The sequence below is a fragment of the Quercus suber genome, unplaced genomic scaffold, assembly GCF_002906115.3.
Source record: "Quercus suber isolate HL8 unplaced genomic scaffold, Cork oak 2.0 scaffold_372, whole genome shotgun sequence".
NCBI classification, from domain to species: domain Eukaryota; kingdom Viridiplantae; phylum Streptophyta; class Magnoliopsida; order Fagales; family Fagaceae; genus Quercus; species Quercus suber.
In genome coordinates this window covers 154,203-171,364 of record NW_027069824.1, presented here as the reverse complement: position 1 = coordinate 171,364, position 17,162 = coordinate 154,203, and the positions used below count along the sequence as shown (strand labels likewise).

General features: G+C 35.9%; 2 protein-coding genes across 2 annotated transcripts; both read left to right on the top strand.

Annotated features, from left to right (window-relative positions):
* Positions 1-1,833: 1,833 nt before the first annotated feature.
* On the top strand, positions 1,834-3,514 carry LOC112029382 (receptor-like protein 53). Its single transcript, XM_065760579.1, has one exon. It carries the CDS (start codon positions 1,866-1,868, stop codon positions 3,327-3,329), a length of 1,464 nt encoding a protein of 487 aa, XP_065616651.1. The 5' UTR covers positions 1,834-1,865; the 3' UTR covers positions 3,330-3,514.
* Positions 3,515-12,863: 9,349 nt separating this feature from the next.
* LOC136062012 (receptor-like protein 53) lies at positions 12,864-14,641 on the top strand. The gene has a single exon (XM_065760578.1). It carries the CDS (start codon positions 12,900-12,902, stop codon positions 14,361-14,363), a length of 1,464 nt encoding a protein of 487 aa, XP_065616650.1. The 5' UTR covers positions 12,864-12,899; the 3' UTR covers positions 14,364-14,641.
* The last annotated feature ends 2,521 nt before the right edge of the window (positions 14,642-17,162 follow it).

Genomic DNA, 17,162 nt, shown 5'->3' with positions numbered 1-17,162 from the left:
GCTTTAAACGCAAAAATGTTATCATTTTAAAGTTCTCTAAAATTTACCATCACCATAACAAGAAACCAGAGATAAGAGAACAATGATAGAAATTGATGCAATAACAAAATAAAATAATGAATTTGACTTGCACTCGAAAGTAATTTCCATTTATTATAATCACTCTTGACTTCACATGAAAATTTGATTCTTCAATTAAAAAGAAACTGCATAGCCAGATCAAAACACCAAAAGAGAAGGAAAAAAAAAGTTCAAGCCTTGTGTTTTACAAGACAGGATAACAGAAGGCATTATTATAACCACTCTTGCTTGCTTAAAAATTTTCAAAATAACCTAGTATCATCAAATCAAAGTCAACAAAGTTTGCTCCTTTCAAGTTTCAAGTAAGGGACATCTTCTAAAAATCCGGTCACAATGTCACATCATATACTATTACTACCAATTCAATCTTCTTAGTTCCTAGTAACAACGCCACTACATACATACTCAACCATATATACATATACACACATGCATACAAACATCATGTATTTATTAGTCTCTGGTTTGACAGATTCTTTGAGACACAGACACATTTAACCAAATTTCAGAAGGTAACATCCAGGCAGCACCAGCAAATTTCCAACACAAATGATTTTACATTTGGGTAAATCCAGAATATTTCAAAGTAGATATTGTTCACATCTCCCTCTAATGAAGTAGAAAGATCATACCTTTGTGATTATCAAAAAAAGATCATACCTTTGTCAATTTAAGCCCTTTTATATAGCCAAAAAAGGCAATAGCACAAGGAACTGCAAAATTTGGACCACCCCACCTCCAAAAATAAGAACATACATTTGTCAATTTAAGCCCTTGTATATATAACCATTGATCTTGAATCGAGCTCAAGCATTACTTTGAGAGAGAGAAAGTGAGGACTGAGACTGTGTACGTAAGAAACGTGTCATTTCATGTAAACAAGGGCTGAGACTTTGTCATTTAAAAACAAAGCACCATGGTTTTAAAAAGCAGTAAAGCACTATTCTAATAGCACGGTGGAAGTGGAACTAATTCTGATTTCTGAATTTGGCTGAGATAGCCTGTGCAGACTTGCTTGACTTTGACCAGTGAGCGTAGTTATTGCCATCTTCATCATTCCTCACCACATGTTCCTTTATCCACTGAATTTAAAGTAGTCAACATTTTGGAATATGGGTCCTTGAATGCTTGTTGTCTAGCACAAGAATGCTAGCTGTTGATGGAGATAGGATTTTTCACGCATTGTGACCGACAAGTTTTTATTAGTTATTATCTTAACACGAAACATTTTGTAAAATTTTGAGTTAAAATTATGTGAAAGTTTAATAATAATAAAAAATTTGTATCATAGGTTTTTTTGGATAATAAAAAGATGAGTCATAAGCTATTTGCTATAAAATGATACCATATCAACAGTATTAAAATTCAATAAATGTGAGATATGTTAATAAAAAATAACTAATCCACTAACAATGAAAAAACATGTATTAGTGGTAATTATTTTTACACACATACCTTTTGTTTATTAAATTTTGATATAACCTAATGAATGAATACAAAATACTTTTTCTATATTACCAAATGCCTTTAATATAATAGGTAATAAACTATATTAAAAAAGTTTTAAATAGATACCCATTAACATTGTTGACGTATCCGTAAATAGATATGGATCCATGATCACGTGAAATGATTAGATTAAACTAAAATCCACTTGAACTTTGAAGTTTGAAGTCAAACCAGCGCACATCTCTATCCCTATAAAACCCCATAAGCTACTTTCTCAACAAATCATTCCCATTTCATTTCCACTCACATCAACCAAAAAAAAAAAAAAAACCAACATGAGCCTCGCTGTTTCTGATCCTCACTCTCATTTCCTCCTCCTATTCTTCTTCGTCTTCACTATTCTCACCCACCACTCCCTCACAGTCACATCAGCCACCTGCCACGTGGACGATGAAACGGGTCTCTTAGGCTTCAAATCTTCCATCACAGCAGACCCATCCGGCATTCTCAGCTCTTGGAAATCCGGATCCGACTGCTGCACATGGTCGGGCATAAACTGCCTGGCCAGCAACCGGGTCACAAGTCTCTCTCTTATGGGCCAGCTCAATAAGCCCAATTCATTCCTCTCCGGCCCAATCTCACCCTCTCTCTCTAAACTCAAATTCCTAGACGGACTTTACCTCCAAAATCTCCGAAACATTTCGGGTCCTTTTCCGGATTTCCTTTTTGGGTTACCCGAACTCAAATTCATCTACATCGAAAACAACAAGCTGTCGGGTCGAATACCCGGATCCATCGGCAACCTGACCGGACTATCTGCACTGAGTTTATCAGATAACCAGTTTTCGGGTCCGATACCGAGTTCGATATCCCAGTTAACCGGGTTGACTCAGCTCAAACTTGGCGGGAACCGCCTCACCGGTCCAATACCGAACGGGATTCAAAAGCTCAAGAATCTGACGTTATTCTCGCTCGACCGAAATCAACTATCCGGATCCATACCCGATTTTTTCGGATCCTTCTCGGAGCTCCGAATTCTCCGGCTCTCACACAACAAATTTACCGGGAAATTCCCGGCATCAATTTCCGCTCTGGCGCCAAAACTGCTCTACCTTGAGCTCGCCCAGACCGGTCTCAACGGTCAAATTCCCCAATTTCTCGGGAATTTCAAGACCCTCGATACTCTAAATCTCTCGCGGAACAATTTCTCGGGAGTCGTGCCGAGAAGTTTCGCGAATCTGACGAAGATATTTAACCTCGACCTTTCGCGAAATTACCTAATTGACCCTTTCCCAAATATGAGCGTGAAAGGCATAGAGTCCCTTGATTTATCGTACAACAAGTTTCATCTCGGTGAAATTCCAAAATGGGCCACGTCATCACCAATCATATACTCTCTGAAGCTAGCTAGGTGTGGAATTAAATTGAGACTAGAGGATTGGAAGCCTTCACAGACTTATTTCTATGATTTCATTGATCTTTCAGAGAATGAAATTTCAGGCAGTGCTATTGAGCTTTTGAATAAGACTGATTACTTGGTGGGCTTTTGGGCCTCGAGGAATAAGTTAAAGTTCAACTTGGAGAGTTTGAGGATTGTAGAGAGGTTGAAGTACTTGGATTTATCTAGGAATGAGGTGTTTGGGAAAGTGCCTAATGGGGTTTCAAAGCTTGAAAAATTGAATGTAAGTTATAACCATTTGTGTGGGAAGCTTCCTGTGACTAATTTCTCAGCTAGTGCTTTTTTGGGGAATGATTGTTTATGTGGTTCCCCATTAGCAGCATGCAAAAGTGTTGCATAGTTGAGATGTTTATGGAAATGCCACTAGACTTGGAAAATCGAATAAATTTTTTCTATAGGGAAAACATAATGTGGAAGTTGGAATTGTGTAATAGCACTTTGATGTAATTTTCGTTCTTACCTTTTTTATTTGATCTATGTTGACCTTAGTCTTTGGAAAATTTTGAGCTCAAAATGATGGTGAAATTGTTTTTATGTGTGAATACTGAATTCTAATAAACTCTATTTAAAATAAGGTTTTAGATACTCTATGCAATTCAATAAATTTTTAGCTTAATTGGTTAACATTTTTTGGTATTTTCAATAAACAGATTGTAACCATGTTGTAATTATCGAATTATAAATAAATAAAAAAAATAAAATATTAAAAAAGAGAAGAAAGAAAGAATGTATTTTGTGCAAAATTTCTCGGTAGATATTTTGGATAAAAGCCCTTAATGATGGTTGCATTACTCAGTGGATATTTTGAATAAAAGCTCTTAATAATGGTTGCATTACTCGGCCACCCTTTCAATTATGAATTAGAGCAAGGGCTCTTTTAATCGACTAACTCCTCAGTGAATCAATAACTAAGACCCTGCCCATATGTATCATGTTTGGACTTTAAATTTGACTTGTATAAATATTTTGGAGTAAGTTTGTTGGATTAAGGTCTTTGATGTTATGAAATAAGAACTATGTTAAAAATTTTGATTCATGTTCAGGCCTATTCGTACCAGCCCAAAAGCCAGAAGGCCCAGAGTAAAAAAAGGGGTTTTTTTTTTTTGTGGGGGTGGGGGGGTTAGGTGACATATTCTATTATATTCTATTATTCTAATAAATAGTATAATATATTTTATTATATTATACTATACTATATCGGAAACCGATTCCGGGAAGGAATTGAAATCATTGTACGTGTATAAAAAGACGACTTGCTTTGTTGCTTTACCACTCCATTAGTCTTTGACTATCGATCGCTTTCTGATTTCTTGGTTTCAACATGGCTACCATAACCATACCTTCTTCTTCCAATCAAGATTACGATGTCTATATCAATGCATCCGATGCTCCTCTCTCGAAGGACAAATTCAATGAACCCAACATCTACATCGTATACAAAGTCATCACAAATTATTCATCCAATGCAACAGTATCATCTAGGCAAATCAGGGATGACCCTAAAGCAGATACAGTATTCAGTTTCCCATGCGAGTTCTTAATCTCCGATGATGGTGATAGCAATTCCTCGTCCTCTTCATTGAACATGGTATCAAAGCTGATTGCTGACATGAACATCGAGTCGCAAAGGTATCACTGGAGACAAGGAATGCAACAACAACAACCTTGGACGGTGTTGGAGGATGTTGATGATTTGATCAAGCACATATTGGATTTTGCTCGCCCTTTAGCGAGTGAAGTGATGAACAATACTGACTCCAAAATAATGAAGGGAATAAGGCTGTCGATTAAGAAGGAAATAACTCTGCCTCACAGTGAATTTGAAACATTGGAGAAAGCCAGAAAAGAGAGAGAACGAAAACAAAGGAATATGGATGCGATTAAAAACATGCTAAGCATGGAGGCTACGAGCGGCCAAACTCTTCCACGTTGGTGTTGGGAGGAGGTGGTGGAAGAGCCGTTTTTAGAGCGGGCATTAATGGCGTCAAGGGAACAAGCAGAGAGGTTGTTCAAGCCTGTGGTGCGAGCTACTGAGTCTTCAATCAAGAAGCTTGAGGATGTGATTGTTGGCGATAGAGAGAGAGGCCCATGTCCTGTTTGTTTGGAGAATTTTACGGTGGGGTCTCATGTTACACGCATGCCTTGCTCTCACACGTTTCACAGAACCTGCATTCTTAGTTGGCTCAACAAAAGCCATGTCTGCCCTCTCTGTAGGTTTCAGTTGCCAAGTGAATACTCCGCACCTAGAAGATAGGATTGCATAGCTCTGTTTTTAGTCAATGTCAAAGTATTGGGTTGATTTCAGTTTCATTGCAAAACAGTTTTTTTTTTTTGTATTTGATTTTTAATCATGACATATTTGAAGGTTTGCCAATTGTAATGTATTAGTCAAGTATGGAAGTTTTTTTTTCCATGAAAGTTATTATTGTACATGTTTTTAATTTCAAGGGTATCATTCATTCATTTGAATCTTTGATCTTGTTTCATTGAGTACATTGTTTTGGAATTTGCCTATCAAGTTTCAACCTTCCTTTTTTCTTGTACTATTTTTTTTTTTTCCACAGTATTTTCTCAAAACTTTCAATCAGAAATTAATCACTGTTCGTGTCGGATGGGCCCATAGTAGAGTAAATCATTGGCCTAAAGAGTTTTTTCAAAGTGCTAGTGCCTGAACTTTATTCTTCAATTTGATTATTAAAAGCTTAGATGTCCAACTTATTATTCTAGATCTTCATAAGACTTCCTACCAATCTTTATATAACCTCCTATAGGGCCACTAAAGGAGTGTATAATCTATATAGCAAGATTAATTCTATAACTTGGTAGACCACTAAGACCAGGAAACAAAAATTTAGTGGCTGTGGTTGTCTTTAATTTGGATTAATTAAGCAATTTGCACCTCTAGCGTGGTTAAATTGTAGGTACTAATCAACTTACCACCTATGTGTATGCAAATGCTAAACATATGTGATAATTAAGGGCCTATTTGGTAATGTTGTTCTAGTAACGTTGTTTAAGTGCTATAAAAATACGTGTAGATGAAAAAGTGTTGTGGAAATAAATGTTGTATTATTTAAACAACACAACCAAACACACCCTAAACATCAAATGCAAAAAAAATCAAATGCAATTTATCTTCTAAGCATGGAGTATTTTAGGTGGTAAGTGCCATCGATTCTAATTTGAATATACAACTTAAATTACTTTTTCGTTATGCGTAACAAACAATAACAACCTACTTTAGATTTATTGTGAAAATATTGTGAACATAACATTTTTCGTACAATTAATTGGCGTAATCAAAATAATTTAAATATATCTCTCATTCTTAAATTTAAGTAAAAGTTTTCCTATTTCCCCAAAAAAAAAAAAATAATAAATGGATAAATTTTTTTTTTTTTTTTTTTTTTTGTGGAGAATGATTTTGGACTAAGTTTGTTGGATTAAGGTCTTTGATGTTATGAAATAAGACCTATGTTAAAAATATGTAGAAGGGATTCTCTATTATTGGCCCGTGGAACCAGTCACCGCATTGAGATGCAAAAACCTTGTGTGATTTAATTTGGTATCACAACAAGAAAACAAAAAGGGAAGAAATTCCGATTGTCTTAATGAAATAATATAAAAATTAAGCAAAAATTCAAATATTAACCTTGTCTTAATGAATTAAAAAAAATAAAATAAAAACCAACTAAAAGCTGAAAAGATTGCATGTTGGACTTCAAAGGAGAAGAGAATGAGAAATGATATTTTTACAACATTTCTACAACAAATCTTAAGTGGCAGGTTGTTACTGGTTGTTATTGTTGAGGCAAAAAAGTAATCTTGATATTAGGTTCAAATTTGAACCAATAACAACTAATCATCTATAATTTGTTGTAAAAATATTGTGGACGTAGCATCTCTTGAAGAGAAGTGAACGTAAAAACTAAAAAACAAAAAATTAAAAGAAGGAAAAAATGTAGAGCAAAAATTAATGCATATGTGATATGTGGCCATTGTATGACAAACTTTCAAAGCAGTTTAGTTACAACTTACGACATATAAGAATCAGGTATGCACCAATACAAAAAAACATATCTTATTATGACTTGCTTCCAGTTCCAGGCGTGATCAATATGATTTATATTCATAAGGGTGGAGGGAAACATTTTCTTTCTTTTCTTTCCTTTTTTTTCCTTGTTTCAAGAGAGCATCAAAACTCATCTTTACATTCATTAAAAAAAAAACACACACACACACATCTTTCCAGACAAAATGCTGTTGTGAATCTGTGATTGATTCAATATGAAATATGAGTAGTGCGCGCACACACATACATTGATCAAATAAATCTAATTGCTCATGGACTAGAGACCAAAATATCACTGACATGGCAACACCTATAACATGACATCAATATGAGCATAATTAGCATATGAATGTCAATAATGCATTGTCTCTACACATTTTTAAAACTAATTGTAACTTACCAATCATGATAGGACCATCACTTTTTATTACCATGACTTTACACTTTCTTGAACCTAAATATAACTTATAATAGAAAATACATGTAATACAAACAACTTGGACATAGACATTGTAGGGACAAGGCCCAAAACGGTACATTGGGTCTTGGGTCTCGGGCCTTATTCGAGGACGTTGGTCTGTCCGAGGAGAGACAAATAGTTGAGGGATTCCAGCTCAGTGCCTCATGAGTAAGAAATGAGTAAAAAAGTGGTTCGAGGAGTAATACCTCCTCGGCCACGACGAACATTGCTCCAATACGTATCCCAACAACAAAAATGACCTCAATGGAGGCACCAGTGTCAGAAACGTGTCTCATAAACGCAAGAGAAGGGCAAAAACCCAAAAATATCCAAGGAAAAGGTGCTACCTCCACATTAAATGCACTACAGTTACTTTTTTGGCTGCATTTATGTAGAGAAGACCCTTGAACAGTGTTTCCTTGGCCACCGCAACTCACACAGAGCCAGAAGGGGTGTCTGATGGGACGGGTACTCAAGTAGTGGTTTAAACGGTTGACAAATGGAGTGCCAAGATTACCAGGGAGGAGATATATAATGTGGGAGATCCCTAAAGAAAGGGGGAGAGAGAAAGGAGGAGAAAAAACACTGTAGCAGTTTGGAACCAAACTTGTAATCAAATCTCAATAGCAATATATTTGAATCGGTCTTCTCGAATTTGGCCGAGGACGTTTCTTCTTTAGTAAATGTCTACTATCCTTTTTTCTTTATCACAAAAATCTATTAGCTCATTGTCTAATTCACTATAGCCCAGTTCTACAACCCGCCCTCTACAAATTTATTACTTTGGGCTATTTGGGCTTAAGTCCATACTTCTTTTTGGGCCAAGAGTTCAAATTGGGTCCTTACAAACAGCATTTATTTAATTTTAGTTTATATTCACCCTCAAAAATTTTATTCTACAATTGTATTCATATCTGTATGCAAATATGGTATTCAAGGTCAAGTTATTCTCCTACTTAGAGAACCATATCTTATTTTCATAAATTTCAAGAAATAGAGATAATAAACACCCACTTCAGTCTATTTTGGTCCACTTCAGCGTCACTGGTCCAATTCAGTCCACTTTGGTCCATTAGATCCATTTTAATTAAATTCGGTCCAGTTAAGTCCATTTCGGTCTCATTTAATTCAATTCAGTCCAGTTCGGTCTATCTCGGTCCAATTCGGTCCCCTTTGGTCCATTTGATCAATTTTAGTCAAATTCGGTCCAGTTAAGTCCATTCGGTCTCATTTGATTCAATTCAATTCAATCTAGTTCGGTCCATTTCGGTCCACAATAAATTTATAATAAAATTAGAAAATAAATTATATATTATATCCCTTCTTAAAATAATTATATATTCTCATGTATTGAGTAGTTTGCTATTAGTATATATAAATTTAGACACCACATTGATCTAATTGCTCACTAACAGACCATTTACTTGAAAACGAAAAAAAAAATGCTGCAGGTTGTTTATAAATTAAGCATGCCTAAACAAAGTTTCACCAACACCTTTACAGCCTATATCTTGACACACTTGGCTACACCTACATTGTCCATCAGACTCTGGATTTCCATAAATCAAACACAAATCGTTATAATTTAACTATGGCATGATTCTGTATTACCAAGGGAGAGCTAGGATTTTTTGTTTGAGGGGCCAAATTTTGGTACTAATATAGTAGTAACAAGTCAAGATAAATCATCACATACATGCACACACATATATATATAAACAATTATATTTTGATATTAGAGTTGGACAGTTTATAAAATATATTGTATATATAAAATTAATAACTTTCACATATGTATCTTCACAAGATAATTTTTAAGAGAACTTATTATCTTTTAAGCTCCAATGAGAATACAAAAGTTGTCTAGTTTGATATTAAAAATGTAAAAAAAACGATTTTGAGAAAACAAAAACTACCTTGTTTCTATAATTACTAGATCGATTGACAAATTCTATTGGAATTTATAAGCATCATTGGACTAACTCAAACATTTGGGGGGCCAAATTCTATTCTTGTAGCTAAATATTTAAAGTTTTTAGTACATACACATCATATAAGTGAAACTGATACATGAGACTAAAAATAAGTTGACAAATCACCTTCCACAAGCAACCAAAACATCACCATAAGCTGTGACCATTTGCCTTGATTTTTTCCCATGAAAACTGTCTCTGTTCAAGAAAATTTTGTCATGTTGTAATGCTATTGTCTCCTTGAACAAGATCAACATATCTATCCCTGCTTGATTGTTGAAAGTGTAATCAACCTTCCTCCCCTTTTGCACTTCCTTTAGCATTACTTCAACAAGATAACGGTCCATTAAATAAGAATACCATATCCATATGGGATGCAAAATGCAAAGTCGCTCGCTTCTCAGTTCTCACTATCTTTCTCGGATAATCTAAACCCTTGTCGGCCTCGCTTTAAACGCAAAAATGTTATCATTTTAAAGTTCTTAATTACTAGATCGATTGACAAATTCTATTGGAATTTATAAGCATCATTGGACTAACTCAAACATTTGGGGGGCCAAATTCTATTCTTGTAGCTAAATATTTAAAGTTTTTAGTACATACACATCATATAAGTGAAACTGATACATGAGACTAAAAATAAGTTGACAAATCACCTTCCACAAGCAACCAAAACATCACCATAAGCTGTGACCATTTGCCTTGATTTTTTCCCATGAAAACTGTCTCTGTTCAAGAAAATTTTGTCATGTTGTAATGCTATTGTCTCCTTGAACAAGATCAACATATCTATCCCTGCTTGATTGTTGAAAGTGTAATCAACCTTCCTCCCCTTTTGCACTTCCTTTAGCATTACTTCAACAAGATAACGGTCCATTAAATAAGAATACCATATCCATATGGGATGCAAAATGCAAAGTCGCTCGCTTCTCAGTTCTCACTATCTTTCTCGGATAATCTAAACCCTTGTCGGCCTCGCTTTAAACGCAAAAATGTTATCATTTTAAAGTTCTCTAAAATTTACCATCACAATAACAAGAAACCAGAGATAAGAGAACAATGATAGAAATTGATGCTGATGATGCCGAAAATATCAACAGTGAGTTGCACAATGCTCGTAACCTTGAAACGACACCTGCACAAAGAAAAGAGGACCTAACAGAGAGTACCGGTGTGGTGCCAGCCAAATACCCTCCGAAAGTCAAGTTAGAAAGTATGTTCACAACTCTAGAGTGCTAGAGTAGGTTAATTATGCGTCCCTTGGCTTATGAGGGTATTGGGACTTTTATAGGGGCTTGAGATTGACATCCCTTCCTTGGTACGGAAGTCTTTTCCTTATAGGACTCTTCTTGTGGAGTCCCAAACGTGATGAACAAGTCTCCTCCTTATGCGGAAGATTTTTACCAAGTATACAAGATTTCCGAAGTCCTACTAGTGCAAGGACTCTATTTGGGCTCTTACGAGAATGGGCCAAAATATCCCTCCTTAGGGGCTCAGCAGGCCCATGGATAACTAGCCCACCATAATTCAACCCGTCCATGTCCGGCCCGTTCACATCAGTTCCGTCCACAGAGGGCCCGTGCAAATGATGGATCCGTCTATTTGGGCCTAAGAGATATTTTTCCCCTTTCAGATGCAATAACAAAATAAAATAATGAATTTGACTTGCACTCGAAAGTAATTTCCATTTATTATAATCACTCATGACTTCACATGAAAATTTGATTCTTCAATTAAAAAGAAACTGCATAGCCAGATCAAAACACCAAAAGAGAAGGAAAAAAAAGGTTGAAGCCTTGTGTTTTACAAGACAGGATAACAGAAGGCATTATTAATTTATTATAACCACTCTTGCTTGCTTAAAAATTTGCAAAATAACCTAGTATCATCAAATCAAAGTCAACAAAGTTTGCTCCTTTCAAGTTTCAAGTAAGGGACATCTTCTAAAAATCCGGTCACAATATCACATCATATACTATTACTACCAATTCAATCTTCTTAGTTCCTAGTAACAACACCACTACATACATACTCAACCCTGTATACATATACACACATGCATACAAACATCATGTATTTATTAGTCTCTGGTTTAACAGATTCTTTGAGACACAGACACATTTAACCAAATTTCAGAAGGTAACATCCAGGCAGCACCAGCAAATTTCCAACACAAATGATTTTACATTTGGGTAAATCCAGAATATTTCAAAGTAAATATTGTTCACATCTCCCTCTAATGAAGTCGAAAGATCATACCTTTGTGATTATCAAAAAAAGATCATACCTTTGTCAATTTAAGCCCTTTTATATAGCCAAAAAAGGCAATAGCACAAGGAACTGCAATATTTGGACCACCCCACCTCCAAAAATAAGAACATACATTTGTCAATTTAAGCCCTTGTATATATAACCATTGATCTTGAATCGAGCTCAAGCATTACTTTGAGAGAGAGAAAGTGAGGACTGAGACTGTGTACGTAAGAAAAGTGTCATTTCATGTAAACAAGGGCTGAGACTTTGTCATTTAAAAACAAGGCACCATGGTTTTAAAAAGCAGTAAAGCACTATTCTAATAGCATGGTGGAAGTGGAACTAATTCTGATTTCTGAGTTTGGCTGAGATAGCCTGTGCAGACTTGCTTGACTTTGACCAGTGAGCGTAGTTATTGCCATCTTCATCATTCCTCACCACATGTTCCTTTATCCACTGTATTTAAAGTAGTCAACATTTTGGAATATGGTTCCTTGAATGCTTGTTGTCTAGCACAAGAATGCTAGCTGTTGATGTAGATAGGATTTTTCACGCATTGTGACCGACAAGTTTTTATTAGTTATTATCTTAACACGAAACATTTTGTAAAATTTTGAGTTAAAATTATGTGAAAGTTTAATAATAATAAAAAATTTGTATCATAGGTTTTTTTGGATAATAAAAAGATGATTCATAAGCTATTTGCTATAAAATGATACCATATCAACAGTATTAAAATTCAATAAATGTGAGACATGTTAGTAAAAAATAACTAATCCACTAACAATGAAAAAACATGTATTAGTAGTAATTATTTTTACACACATATCTTTTGTTTATTGAATTTTGATATAACCTAATATGAATACAAAATACTTTTTCTATATTACCAAATGCCTTTAATATGATAGGTAATAAACTATGTTAAAAAAGTTTTAAATAGATACCCATTAACATTTGTTGACGTATCCGTAAATGGATATGGATCCATGATCACGTGAAATGATTAGATTAAACTAAAATCCACTTGAACTTTGAAGTTTGAAGTCAAACCAGCGCACATCTCTATCCCTATAAAACCCCATAAGCTACTTTCTCAACAAATCATTCCCATTTCATTTCCACTCACATCAACCAAAAAAAAAAACCAACATGAGCCTTGCTGTTTCTGATCTTCACTCTCATTTCCTCCTTCTATTCTTCTTCGTCTTCACTATCCTCACCCACCACTCCCTCACAGTCACATCAGCCACCTGCCACGTGGACGATGAAACAGGTCTCTTAGGCTTCAAATCTTCCATCACAGCAGACCCATCCGGCATTCTCAGCTCTTGGAAATCCGGATCCGACTGCTGCACATGGTCGGGCATAAACTGCCTGGCCAGCAACCGGGTCACAAGTCTGTCTCTTACGGGCCAGCTCAATAAGCCCAATTCATTCCTCTCCGGCCCAATCTCACCCTCTCTCTCTAAACTCAAATTCCTAGACGGACTTTACCTCCAAAATCTCCGAAACATTTCGGGTCCTTTTCCGGATTTCCTTTTTGGGTTACCCGAACTCAAATTCATCTACATCGAAAACAACAAGCTGTCGGGTCGAATACCCGGATCCATCGGCAACCTGACCGGACTATCTGCACTGAGTTTATCAGATAACCAGTTTTCGGGTCCGATACCGAGTTCGATATCCCAGTTAACCGGGTTGACTCAGCTCAAACTTGGCGGGAACCGCCTCACCGGTCCAATACCGAACGGGATTCAAAAGCTCAAGAATCTGACGTTATTCTCGCTCGACCGAAATCAACTATCCGGATCCATACCCGATTTTTTCGGATCCTTCTCGGAGCTCCGAATTCTCAGGCTCTCACACAACAAATTTACCGGGAAATTCCCGGCATCAATTTCCGCTCTGGCGCCAAAACTGCTCTACCTTGAGCTCGCCCAGACCGGTCTCAACGGTCAAATTCCCCAATTTCTCGGGAATTTCAAGACCCTCGATACTCTAAATCTCTCGCGGAACAATTTCTCGGGAGTCGTGCCGAGAAGTTTCGCGAATCTGACGAAGATATTTAACCTCGACCTTTCGCGAAATTACCTAATTGACCCTTTCCCAAATATGAGCGTGAAAGGCATAGAGTCCCTTGATTTATCGTACAACAAGTTTCATCTCGGTGAAATTCCAAAATGGGCCACGTCATCACCAATCATATACTCTCTGAAGCTAGCTAGGTGTGGAATTAAATTGAGACTAGAGGATTGGAAGCCTTCACAGACTTATTTCTATGATTTCATTGATCTTTCAGAGAATGAAATTTCAGGCAGTGCTATTGAGCTTTTGAATAAGACTGATTACTTGGTGGGCTTTTGGGCCTCGAGGAATAAGTTAAAGTTCAACTTGGAGAGTTTGAGGATTGTAGAGAGGTTGAAGTACTTGGATTTATCTAGGAATGAGGTGTTTGGGAAAGTGCCTAATGGGGTTTCAAAGCTTGAAAAATTGAATGTAAGTTATAACCATTTGTGTGGGAAGCTTCCTGTGACTAATTTCTCAGCTAGTGCTTTTTTGGGGAATGATTGTTTATGTGGTTCCCCATTAGCAGCATGCAAAAGTGTTGCATAGTTGAGATGTTTATGGAAATGCCACTAGACTTGGAAAATCGAATAAATTTTTTCTATAGGGAAAACATAATGTGGAAGTTGGAATTGTGTAATAGCACTTTGATGTAATTTTCGTTCTTACCTTTTTTATTTGATCTATGTTGACCTTAGTCTTTGGAAAATTTTGAGCTCAAAATGATGGTGAAATTGTTTTTACCGTGGAGGATGTTGGATATAAGTTTTCTATGTGTGAATACTGAATTCTAATAAACTCTATTTAAAATAAGGTTTTAGATACTCTATGCAATTCAATAAATTTTTAGCTTAATTGGTTAACATTTTTTGGTATTTTCAATAAACAGATTGTAACCATGTTGTAATTATCGAATTATAAATAAATAAATAAAATAAAATATTAAAAAAGAGAAGAAAGAAAGAATGTATTTTGTGCAAAATTTCTCGGTGGATATTTTGGATAAAAGCCCTTAATGATGGTTGCATTACTCGGTGGATATTTTGGATAAAAGCTCTTAATAATTGTTGCATTACTCGGCCACCCTTTCAATTATGAATTAGAGCAAGGGCTCTTTTAATCGACTAACTCCTCAGTGAATCAATAACTAAGACCCTGCCCATATGTATCATGTTTGGACTTTAAATTTGACTTGTATAAATATTTTGGAGTAAGTTTGTTGGATTAAGGTCTTTGATGTTATGAAATAAGAACTATGTTAAAAATTTTGATTCATGTTCAGGCCTATTCGTACCAGCCCAAAAGCCAGAAGGCCCAGAGTAAAAAAAGGGGTTTTTTTTTTTTGTGGGTGGCTAGGTGACATATTCTATTATATTATATTATTCTAATAAATAGTATAATATATTTTATTATATTATACTATACTATATCGGAAACCGATTCCGGGAAGGAATTGAAATCATTGTACGTGTATAAAAAGACGACTTGCTTTGTTGCTTTACCACTCCATTAGTCTTTGACTATCGATCGCTTTCTGATTTCTTGGTTTCAACATGGCTACCATAACCATACCTTCTTCTTCCAATCAAGATTACGATGTCTATATCAATGCATCCGATGCTCCTCTCTCGAAGGACAAATTCAATGAACCTAACATCTACATCGTATACAGAGTCATCACAAATTATTCATCCAATGCAACGGTGTCATCTAGGCAAATCAGGGATGACCCTAAAGCAGATACAGTATTCAGTTTCCCATGCGAGTTCTTAATCTCCGATGATGGTGATAGCAATTCCTCGTCCTCTTCATCTTCATTGAACATGGTATCAAAGCTGATTTCTGACATGAACATCGAGTCGCAAAGGTATCACTGGAGACAAGGAATGCAACAACAACAACAACCTTGGACGGTGTTGGAGGATGTTGATGATTTGATCAAGCACATATTGGATTTTGCTCGCCCTTTGGTGAGTGAAGTTATGAACAATACCGACTCCAAAATAATGAAGGGAATAAGGCTGTCGATTAAGAAGGAAATAACTCTGCCTCACAGTGAATTTGAAAAGTTGGAGAAAGCCAGAAAAGAGAGAGAACGAGAACAAAGGAATATGGATGCGATTAAAAACATGCTAAGCATGGAGGCTACGAGCGGCCAAACTCTTCCACGTTGGTGTTGGGAGGAGGTGGTGGAAGAGCCGTTTTTAGAGCGGGCATTAATGGCGTCAAGGGAACAAGCAGAGAGGTTGTTCAAGCCTGTAGTGCGAGCTACTGAGTCTTCAATCAAGAAGCTTGAGGATGTGATTGTTGGCGATAGAGAGAGAGGCCCGTGTCCTGTTTGTTTGGAGAATTTCACGGTGGGGTCTCATGTTACACGCATGCCTTGCTCTCACACGTTTCACAGAACCTGCATTCTTAGTTGGCTCAACAAAAGCCATGTCTGCCCTCTGTGTAGGTTTCAGTTGCCAAGTGAATACTCCGCACCTAGAAGATAGGATTGCATAGCTCTGTTTTTAGTCAATGTCAAAGTATTGGGTTGATTTCAGTTTCATTGCAAAACAGTTTTTTCTTTGTATTTGATTTTTAATCATGACATATTTGAAGGTTTGCCAATTGTAATGTATTAGTCAAGTATGAAAGTTTTTTTTTCCATGAAAGTTAATGTTGTACATGTTTTTAATTTCAAGGGCATCATTCATTCATTTGAATCTTTGATCTTGTTTCATTGAGTACATTGTTTTGGAATTTGCCTATCAAGTTTCAACCTTCTTTTTTTCTTGTACCATTTTTTTTTCACAGTATTTTCTCAAAACTTTCAACCAGAGATTAATCACTGTTCGTATCGGATGGGTCCATAGTAGAGTAAATCATTGGCCTAAAGAGTTTTTTCAAAGTGCTGGTGCCTGGACTTTATTCTTCAATTTGATTATTAAAAGCTTAGATGTCCAACTTATTATTCTAGATCTTCATAAGACTTCCTACCAATCTTTATATAACCTCCTATAGGGCCACTAAAGGAGTGTATAATCTATATAGCAAGATTAATTCTATAACTTGGTAGACCAGGAAACAAAAATTTAGTGGCTGTGGTTGTCTTTAATTTGGATTAATTAAGCAATTTGCACCTCTAGCGTGGTTAAATTGTAGGTACTAATCAACTTACCACCTATGTGTATGCAAATGCTAAACATATGTGATAATTAAGGGCCTATTTGGTAATGTTGTTCTAGTAATGTTGTTTAAGTGTTATAAAAATACGTGTAGATGAAAAAGTGTTGTAGAAATAAGTGTTGTGTTATTTAAATAACACAACCAAACACATCCTAAACATCAAATGCAAAAAAAATC